The 11,553-nt window shown below is 32.4% G+C and overlaps 1 protein-coding gene across 1 annotated transcript in view; it reads right to left on the bottom strand.

Moving 5' to 3' along the window:
* Positions 1-7,363: 7,363 nt before the first annotated feature.
* PCDH10 (protocadherin 10) overlaps positions 7,364-11,553 on the bottom strand; it is a 42,068-nt gene continuing 37,878 nt past the window's right edge. Inside the window, exon 5 of the mRNA XM_033135260.1 lies at positions 7,364-8,855. Coding sequence (XP_032991151.1) covers positions 8,836-8,855 — 20 coding nt within the window. The 3' untranslated portion in view covers positions 7,364-8,835. The remainder of the gene's footprint in view (positions 8,856-11,553) is intronic.

The raw sequence follows: 11,553 nt of genomic DNA, 5'->3' as shown, positions 1-11,553 counted from the left end.
AGGGTGGGTTACCACAACCTTAATGCTATGGTCCAATCCAATATGACCCCATCCCCAATACCCACTTTATTGAAATTAGTGATTAAATGCAATCAGCAACAGCTACATATCTTGCTGTCATAGATTTGGCTAATGCATTCTGTTCAAAGCCTATTTCCACAGCCTCTCAGCCACGGTTTGCCTTCACCTCCAACGTGACACAACCCATCTTTATCAGGCCACACATGTAGCACCTCATTAGCCTTGCTATCAAGCAGAGTCTTTGCTGCTAAGATTCCAATCACATCCACCTTTCTCTAGGAGCACAGGAATAACGTTACATTGATGGCATCCTCTTCTGAGGAGATTTGTTAGACACATATATTAAGGACGTACAAATTCTTGCAGAAAAGGGATAGGCCATTGCCCCACATATAGTACAAGACCCAACCACCTCTGTTAAATTCTTGAAAATCCTTTGATAAACTGAAGGCTGCTCCATCCCTAATACTGTCAACAAATAGAAAGTGATACTTCTGAACACCCACCATGTTTATACCATCCAACATCTTCTACATTTGGGGGTGGGAAGGGGTTCTGAAGGCAACATATTACTTATTTATAAATTTTATTTAACCTCATTTTTGCAGTTACTTGTAAACCAGTCTATCTTTAATGGGGACCCCCTCAAACAAAAGGCTCTAGAATCTGTCCAAAGTTAAATCAGCAATCATTTCCTTTAATGTCCTCAGGGTTTCCTTCACTATAGAAACTTCAGTGACTTCTCATGGCTCCTGGACCATCTTTGATGGCCATAAATTTCCTGTGGACTTCTGATACAGGAAACTGCCCTCCTTGGTCTTGCATCATACATCGGAGTAGTCATTGTTGGCCACACACAGCCCATCTGAAAATATCTCACAAACCTGAGCATTTATCCCTTCATACCAAGATGGCCATTATGCTGTGGGTTACAGAAGCAGCACTGCACAAGCTCAGTTGCCAAGGCTCCTTTTATAGGCTGGAGCCAAACCTCAACCCTCTGATATATCCCGTCTGCATAAGAGTGTAGCCTTACCTCTCCTTAGTCCCGTGGCGGATGCCATGGCACTAGAGGTGAACTCTCTCTCAGACCCCTTGGCAACCTGGGGAGACCGTTGGGAGCAACTGAGTTTTGAACTTTGATGTGAGTGTATACCCTTGATGGGTCATATCACCACCATTACATAAGATGGAGCTCAGTGGAATGATACTGCTTTTCATTCCTTATCTGTGATGTCCCTGATAAATGACAGATCTTAAGGGTCAGCACAGTTGGCAGTGACAGTCATCTGATCACCAGATACCCTGGCCAGGAAATGGCCCCATTTATACATTTTTATAAAATCTTGGTGTGTTGTATAAGACTTGACCCCTTTGTGGCAAAGGACTCTGGGACTTTCTTGTCTCATGTAGACCTAAAATATAAATCAAGGTAACAGATGTCATTATGTGTACTAGGGTCATAATTCCAGTCTTCATCAGAACACTCCTTATCCCCTGGGGATTACAGAGATTATTCATAGAGACCAAGGGATTCCTTTCACTTCTGAAAATAAACAACGTGGGCTATCGAAGAAAGCATTCCAAGCAACTTCCTTGTCCCTTGTAGACCCTATGCAGCCAGTTTCACTGAAAGACAAAATGGCCCCCTCAAAAGCTCCTATTTAAATAAAAAAGTAACAAATGGACCCACAGGCATGGATCAATCAATATCCACATCCCCTGGCATCATGCAATCCTTCTACTAATGCTACACAGGTTCCTCAATTTTCTTTATCAGCCATAAAGGGAACACCTCTAAAGATCATGTTTTGGAAAACCACCTCATTATGTGACTCTTTTCCTTCTGGACAAGTGCCTAGTTCATCTTCTAGAGAGGTACTTCTACTCCCTAGAAAGGTCAGTTCATCCCCAAGGTATACATTGATGTCAAGGCATCAAGGAGTCCCTTATGGTATAAGAACTAAAACTATGGCCCGATAGTATGCACTGCCTTTAATTGACATAACCAGGAAGGCCTCAAATTGGCATAACCTCATCCTTCCTCATTCTCCTCCCAAAACTAAGATCCCTTGGCCAAACTGCTCTCCGTATCAGGGCGACCAGTCACAATGCCTTCTTAGGTTGTGAGGTTTCATTTCCCTGCCAGCCCCACTGAATTCAAACAAGCCAATCCCCTCTTCCCGTGGGAACCAGGGAGAACCTGCCCCAGGTTTTCTCTCTGGTCCTGAGTGTCACCTCAGTGTGGCCCTGCATGTGGTGTGGTGTTCTTCTCCACCAGGCTGTGAGAGAATGTGAATAAGAAATTGGTGTTGATTTCATCCCTCAGTCTACTGTCAGAGGCTGTGTGTTCTCCATCCCCATGACCCTAGGGTGCAAATCTCTTTCTCCCCAAGTAGGTGAATAATTGACAAAACAACTCTTTGCCTACCTTCTTATTTTTCTTCCAGTATTTGGCTAAATGAGTTCAAGTAAATTGAGCTAAATTCAGTCAATTTATTAGATGGGGTGATGGTATGGTGATTTTTGTAAAGTCAGGTTATTCAGACCTGTTTTTGGTGAAGCCATAGATTGTTAAATATAATTTATCTGGGAAATATACTCGTATTTGTTGGACACTAGAATTGCTTATTCTCTGCCAACATAACATGTTAAGAAGAAAGAAAATGCATACGTAAAAACAACATTTCATTCTAAATTTAAATGGTAAAGGGACATTCAGAACTGTGTTTAGTTTCTTAGGCTGAATTTCATGGTAACTTATACGTGAGAATCATCCTCACAGGTGAGCAAGTGGCACAGAAGGAGCACTGAAATTTTAAAATATAAAGTTCTAAATGCTATAACTTATTTTTATAATTTTATTTATAGTTACTTCAGGATTTCAAGTTAGAATAAGACACAGAGACTGGAAACGTAACCTGGAACAGGTTGAGGATTCAGAGTCATAGTGAGAAATATATTTCACATTGTGACCTATTTCACACATGAATCTGAAAAATAAAGTTTCGCACAGAACTATTTGCTTTTACCATAATGATGTGTTTTGATACTTTTCTACTTTTTTTTCTGTTGTATTTATTTTTTGTTTTTATCTAATTTTCTTAATATATTAAATTGCTCTCATGACCTACTGTTGGGTTATGACCACAAATTTTGATTACTTAATTATTTGATCGTGTGATTATTTAATATTTCCTATAATTTCTTTGGTTCCTAAAGCAAGCTGGAATTTTCCTGAAGGCATACATTACCGTGCATTCTTACAACCCCTCATTGTCAAATTTTAATACATGTTTGTAATCTAATAGAATTTAATTTTACCTCTGAAAATTCATAACCTTGGGTAAATAGAAGAGTTCATGATATGATTCCCCAAAAGGATGAAAGTAAGAGATAGGAGGTGCAGATCTACAGGGGAACCAAAGCAACTTCTAATTATAACTGTTAATGTTTCATTGAGAACTATCATTGTGTATATTGTACCTAGTTCTTTTTCACTGTAGGGTTGGCTTTATTAGATGTTCAAAGCAAGAGAAATACCTAGCTCTCTCCCTTGTCATTTCATAAAATACACCTTTACCCACATATGTGTAGTTTGAACTCAAGAAAATCATTTTTACAAACCATACATGTGATTAAAAAACACAGCATTTCTTCTGTTACCTTTTAGCTATTTCAGAATGTAAATTTCTATAAGATTGCTTCAGATTATTTTTACATTATAAAAAAATTCATACCTTAATTTATATGTTCTTCTTGGAAAATGATACCCATATAATTTTATTTTTTCTTATGTTTCATCAACTTTAAATATGAAATAATTTGTTTCTAATTTTTTTTTCTTTTATTGCTTGAAGGCACTCATAGTCTATCATGTACAACCTCTGTATTAATCCTTGTGGACCCATCGTATTACTACAAATCAAAAAAAGTTAAAAAGAAAACATAACACAAAGTGGAAAATATATATATATATATATATATATATATATATATATATATATATATATATATATATTTAAAATATTCCTTGTGGGTATCATGAGAATCATATGGGACTAAATGCCTCCTTTCAAAACTATAAATATAGTGAAATCCTTTAAACTTAGCATATGTTGCTTGAAATGAGATTCAATTTTGAACAGATGTTCCTTTAGACCTGTTATGTTAAGACTAAATTCACTAAATCAGCATTAGTTGTTTTAAAACCTAGAGTTATAATTTGCCACTGATTTTTCTTCAAAGCTCCCACAGGCGTCAGTGGAAGATCCATGCATGGAAAAATGGCATAATATGTATCCTAGTTTTATTTATTTCATATGTATACAGCAGTATAAAATAATATATTACATTTACACTCATATTACTTATGTATTATAGCATTCACAGTAACAAACACTATAGTTAAGATTTATACTCATCCTTTGTTATATAATACCCTGTTTTCACTCACAGATAACTGTCTCAAAAAATGTGTCCAGAGCTGAAATTCCCTGCTTACTTTCAGCTCAAGGATGTATGGATATATTGGAAGTCTGAGTTCTATCATTCAGACGTTTTTGAGTCTCATGAGAAATTAAAAATTTGTTTGCATCATTAATGCAATATTTTCATGCAACTCAAAAACATCTGGAGTGTAAAACTTCAAACTAAGCATGTAACGTTTTCAAGGAATACAAAGCCTTTTTTTTTTAATTTTACAAATACTTAAAAAAACAGTGATTAGAAATACATGCATGCACACTAAAGGTATTAGAATTTTAGTCATATTATTGCCTGCAATACTCTGGCGGCACCCATCTACCTGCATTCTCACAGAATGCTGTAATCTAAAACCTATTCCAAGTTTTAGAAGGAAAAAAAAATACTCTACTGAACAGTAGTTTCACAAATTACTGGTTGAGGATTTTGTTTGATCTAGCAGAGGGCTATTCCTTGAAGTGCTAACAATATATAAAATCAGTTTACTACTCCATGGCATAAAAAATATGGAATTTTGTCATTTTTCTGTTTTTCCTTGTTAAAAAGGAACATAAAAAGGATGTTAAGTGCAAAGCCTTTACCACTACAAAATTAGAGTTGAAAAAGATAAAGAACCCAAGAAATTGCAATATGAAAAATATAGGATTTTTCAGAAAAATTATCAAGTATACCAATGTTTTCAGTATTCTTTTAGTTCTTCGGGTATTAAAAGCACACATACAAATGGGAGGGGGAAGAAGAAAACCACATGGAATGACAAATAACAATGCTAGTACCAATCGGTAACTTGAATAATTTACTTTATCCTGCTTAATATTTACAACATTTTGACTAAGTAATTATATTAAAGATGAACTGCACTCCAGTAAATAATTTTTGGAAGGTAAATGTTTCAATATAATGCACAGTTATTAAAGTTTATGTTGAGAGGATTTTTTTCTCCCTCCTTTTATTGAAGAAGCGGGAGGGTTTCTACACTGCAAAAGATCTAACAGCAAATTATAACACCATTAAGAACTGAAACAGGAGAATGAGGAATTAAGGTATTTAAATCTTCTACTATAGCACTTAATTTGCAAAGTTTGAAAAGGCATTGCATTTAATATCTCCATAAAATAAAATATACATGTTTCTTTAATGTTTCCCAAGAAAGATGATGCACTGATAATGAAGCAGACATCATAGTATCTGTAAAGTAATTCTGTTGTGATATTGAAATATTTGACTTAAAATGATCTCACAAAATTATATTCACAGTTAAAAATTAGAATTTTACATGTAGCTGAAATATTTCTAAAAATTGTCATTTGACATACTTTTGAAACATTAAGACACTGTTTCCACAGGAAAATATTTTGACTTTTTACTACTCTAAAACTAACCATGTTAACAAGGAGTAAATGTCATGATTATTATTTTCTGAAATAATTTATTGAAGAAATACTGTCTTATACTTTAGATATTATATATATATATATAATTATGAAAGATGGGATATTAGGATGACTAGAGTAAGTAGAAAACCTTTCTACAATTCCTTTGCATACAAATCTAATACATGTTTGTTTGAAAATTTTCGGTTATTGGTTGGTTGCATTTTCCATTTTATAGTCCTCCTTACTAGCATATAACATTTTAGTCAATGTACTAAAATCATACCCTTATTCTGTTGTCACTTCTGATTTATTGATTGCAATAGAGAGTTAACTAATAACCTAATCATTTAGTATTTTATGTTTAAATAATTCTATTTTTCCAACACGTTAGGTAGGATTTTTTTTTTTGGGGGGGGGGCTTCTGTAGGTTGATCATAGAATTTCAAAATTAAAATGCAAATTAGTATAACTGGTTACTATGATATATTGAAAAACCTAATACACAAATATATAAGAGGCTGGTTGAAGGGAGATTGTATACAATGATATAAAGGGCTAAATAATTAAAGAAAATTTCTTTAAGTTAAATGAATTAATACTGCTACTATATATGAAGTGAGTATAACCTCATTTTCAATGCACAGAATAAGGCAGATGGATGTGGGTGTCCCCCCACAATTGTAAAATGATGAATGAAAGGTTTTAATTAAAGCAGAGTGACTTAACAAGAAAATCGTTTTCAGAGTCCAGAGTGCTAACCATTGCATCATGGACCCCACTTTGAAAATCATTTTCTTGTTTAAAAAGCAGTGACAACAAATAGACTTTTTTCCAGTTAAATTATATTGAAACATTTCTTCACTTAAAATAGTCCATAATTCAAAATGTTAATGTAGTAATGACAAAAGTTTGAAAAAATTTTACTGCTGCACTTACTGAATGTATGTGCTTTTTGTGTCATAAATGATAGATTAGCTTCACATATTTTTAAAGGGTCCCCAATTTTACATAAATTGATTGTGATTATGATATATTAATATCTAATTTGATAACAGTAAAATAAGCGACACCAAAATATCACTCAAATACACATATTTAGGACCTAAGAATGTATGTATGTGTTTAATGTTAAACCTAAGGGAAATATTCTCATTTAAATAACATAAAATTAACTGGAAAACCTTTGTAATGTGTTAATTTTTGGTATATGTTTTAATAACATAGCATAGCTCAAACTATCATTGAAAATAAGATTAGTTAAAAATTAAGGGAAACATTTAAAAATAAGTCTGTAATTTGGGTTGGGCCAATCTTTAGATATAATTTTGAATTTTTTTTTTTAAATGGGAGCTGTGACAATTCTGTTTTTTGTTTAGGAGAATATCTCAAATTCTCTGAATTTTCATTCTCTTAAATGTGTTTCAATAAGCAATACACAATATTAGGAAAAAAAATATGTAAAAGGAAAAAAAAAAACTTTCTACTGAATTTAATAATTAACCTTGTTGACATAATGTAAAAATCAACCTTCACTTTTCAAGACTGACTCATGAAGAATCTTCTCATTAATAAAACACTACATTGAAAGCTATACAATTTCCATACTAAGATAATACTGAAACAATAAAGTATAATACTGAAACAATAAAGTACCATGTTTCTATCTCTAAATTTATTTACTTTGTTTTAAATTTAGAGCTTCTTTATATCTTATAGTTACTCTTTACCAGTTCAGATATTTATATATCTCTATATAGTCATATAGAGTTATAAATAGATTTTATATGCATGTGTTATTAGAAGTCACAAAACTATGCAAAACTATGTAAAATAAAATTCTGTGTGAGTCATGATTGAGGACTTCTTAAAATAGTAATCTTCAATTACATATTTTACACCACAAAATGTACAGACACCCAGTGTTTGTTTTTCTGCTAACAACAAATACAGATGAATTTATAGATTCTTTATAAAAGCTTTAAATGATTCTACATTCAAAGCCATAGAAATAGAATCGAAATAATGTAGATTGTTAGATATTTTGATAGTACATGTTCAGTGCTCCTCTGATAATACATCGACAACTATATCTTTGGCATTGAAAATTCAGTACAAGTTCTTGGCAAAATTTTGTAGCTTAGAGTTTCATTTTCTTTTAAACAAGGAAAAACAGGGTTGAATAAGATATGAAAACTGGGAGGAAACTATTAATGATTGTGTTTATTCTTAGTAAGTTTATCTTTGGGACCCTGAATTACCTTTTACTTTATTGTATGATGTGGACTGTATGAATCCATTTAAAAACCAACTGAGTTGTACCACATTTTAGGAAAATTATATAATATAATATATATATATATATTTTATATTTATTTAGAAGCTTTGAAATAGTACAGTAAACACTTTGCAACACGGTGTATAAACTACAGAATGTCTTTGATATTTTGTGGGTCTTCAGGATACAACATTTTTTATGACCCACAGGTGAAAAGAACATAATCACAATCTCTCTTGTAAAGTTGGAATAGTTAGGGGAACACTTGATCACACAAAAATAATATAAAACAGTCAAGTTTAAAACAGTGGTATTGCATTTATAATGCAGAAATTTCCTTTATCCTTATGACTGGCTTCTCGTGGTGAATATAAACATCTAAAGGGCTCAGTGACATTTGGAGAGAGAAAGATATATAGTGCTGTAAACAGGCACACACTGATCGGACAGGCAAAATCAGTTGCCTGAAGTTTCTACAGTTCTGCACATTTCAACTCATTTCTCAGGCCTGCTGAGAGCAATTAGGTCCTGTAAGTGGCCACCGTGACTCCGAAGGCTATCTAATACTCAGGTACACACAACTAACTGATGGCCAAGATAATGAAGTTGAAAAGTTGATGCTTTTGTTGGTCGACTTTGTGCAAATCATGCTGCTTCAGGGAAGTCCTGTAGAATTGACTAGCATATCCTTTTCCGTGCTGTGAGAAAGAAAAAAGAAAATACTCTTAAGAAAATAAGCTTGACTTTTAGTGTTTAGAACTGAACATTGTTAGAACAGAAACAAGTACAATGGAAATGAGTTCTATCCCCGTACCAGTCACCCATAGCGTCGAAATATTTCAGTGTTACCTTGGTTTCTAAGGGTCACATTTATTCTGCTGTTGGGCTTTCTGAAGACAACAATTGTGACATTTTTACAAATCAGTTTTGCATGGGGAATATATGCTTTATATACCAAGTACCGATTATGTGGAGATTATTTTTTTTTTTAATTATCTGTAAACCAATCTCTATTTCAGTATTTACACATGATCAGAATATTGAAAAAATGTGTGGCCCTTACGTTTCTAGAACAAATCTTTAGAATAGCTATGAGAAACTTATTATATATTCAACTTAATAAACTACAAGTTATATATATATATTAAATCAATATATAATAGAGAAAAATGTACTTAGAAAGTGTTTATGTAGTTAAAAAAGTAATGGCTAATTCACATGTTCTGGGTTTATTTTATCTCATTTTTTAAAATTATATAAAATTCAAACCTTTGTATGGGCTACAAATTTTTTGTTTAAATAAATAAATTGATTCCCTGAAAGGATTCCATTTTCTCATAAAGAGGGTAAAGGTGAAGGAGAGAAAAATATATTCTCAAATTTGGTCCAGTCTTATAACATATATTGCATTATGAAGCAGAATCCAGATTCAATCATTCGTATTTTATGATTCTAAGCATTGTATTTATTTATAGTGATAAAAGATATTTCTTCCCACCTCCCCATAATCTGTGTAATATTTGACCATGAGCACAAGTAGGACAGAAACGGCATCCCTTAGATCAGTATGCAGCACATAACAGGTATATAACAGAAATTTGCTGAAAATCAAGATAGTTCCATTATAATAAAAATCACGTATATGTATACTCATTAAAAATTAAGAACTGCACTACTTAGCATAACTGAGTTGTTTCAACCTGTTAAATAGTTGGCATTTATTTTTTTACAAATGTGATATGCTTATCCGTGCAATTCCTCTCCTCATATATTTCCACTCATTTCAAGCAGATTATGTAATTATATCTTTTTCCTAATTTATTTTCCCTAATTTTCTCATTTATTTTTCCTCACAAACGCAGTTTCTGACCGACCAACAAATGTTTCTTTACTTGTTCCTTTTATCAAAGACCCATCAATTAAAATGCTAGAGGTCAGACATCACCACTGACAGAAATTAAAGTGCAAATGCATAGATAGATACACCTAGTAATAACCAGTATTGAAAATTATCAAAACACATTTTGTTTTATAATATCATGTAATACCATGAATTATAAAATGAGTTACATAGCTAAAACACAGAACTACATGGTAGCTATTATAACTTATCTGGTCATATGATACAGAGAGATTCTATTAGCAAATAGAAACTTGTTTTTTAAAGACCCTTTTAAAAGAATTAAATCCTATCATGCCCTTGAATTCAAATTTCCTGTTTCATGATAAACTTGAGTATAAATGAATTAAATATATTTTGTTTATACCAATCAGAATTTTAAATTCTTCTTAGTATATTAGAATAGTTAGCCACCATACAAATTCAGGTTTATAAAGTGAATTGGAACAAATAATTATAGTGACCAAATAACTTATTCTCCAAACTGAGCAATGGTGTGAGTAAAAGAAAGTGCTATTAACAATTACACAAGCTATAATCTTATGCTCTCCTGGACAACCCAGGAAATATGATCAGCCTACAGAGAAAATTACTCCTTTCAACATAAGTTGGAGACACTACTTACAGATTCACTTTTTTTTTCTTCAAATTGTATAAATCAGGAAATACTGATTTATAGGAAACATCATTCCAGTAGTTCAAGGACAAAAGGATCTCAGAAGTGACCTATACCCAATCTATAAATTAATTCATTATGTGGGGAAAAAAATGAATATACAGAAAAGCTACATCTTAGTATAAATACAGAAATTAGTCAACCTAGCACATCTTTAAATCTGTAAAATATTTCTAATTAGGTAAAAAGATTACTTATGAGAAAAGCTACTAGCATTGATATTATATGTTCATTTGATTTAGTCAGAATACAAAAAGAACTGCATTATTAAAGTGGGTCGCAGTTAAAAGAATACAGAAATTTGGCACACATTATACTCAATATCTTATATATAAACATTCGCTTAATAGGTATCTTTATTAATCTCTGTTTAAGGTTCCTTTATGCTGCTTATATTTAAAGTGTACCTACTCCAGATGAGAGTAAAAGGGATCAAATATATGGTGATGGAAGGAGAACTGACTCTGCGTGGTGAGCACACAACACGATATTAATATATAGATGATGTATTACAGAATTGTACACCTGAAATCTCTGTAACTTTACAAAAAATTATCACCCCAAGAAACTTTAATTATAAAATAATAATATAATCACATTTTATTAAATTTACCTCCTTTGACCTTTCTGTTAATTCAGGAATGCAAATCTAAACAGGACAAGTATAAGGGCTGAGGTTGAAGGTCAAGACAAATTAGAATGGGGAGGGCAGATTTCCTCCATTTCAGAAGTTAATTTGCCAAATATGAAGTACTGCCAAACAAACTAGAGCAAATGAAATATTATATTATTCTTAAAGTTATAATCACATACATTTTGT

Source organism: Rhinolophus ferrumequinum, chromosome 18 (genome assembly GCF_004115265.2).
Source record: "Rhinolophus ferrumequinum isolate MPI-CBG mRhiFer1 chromosome 18, mRhiFer1_v1.p, whole genome shotgun sequence".
NCBI classification, from domain to species: domain Eukaryota; kingdom Metazoa; phylum Chordata; class Mammalia; order Chiroptera; family Rhinolophidae; genus Rhinolophus; species Rhinolophus ferrumequinum.
This window is presented reverse-complemented; position numbering and strand designations above follow the sequence as displayed.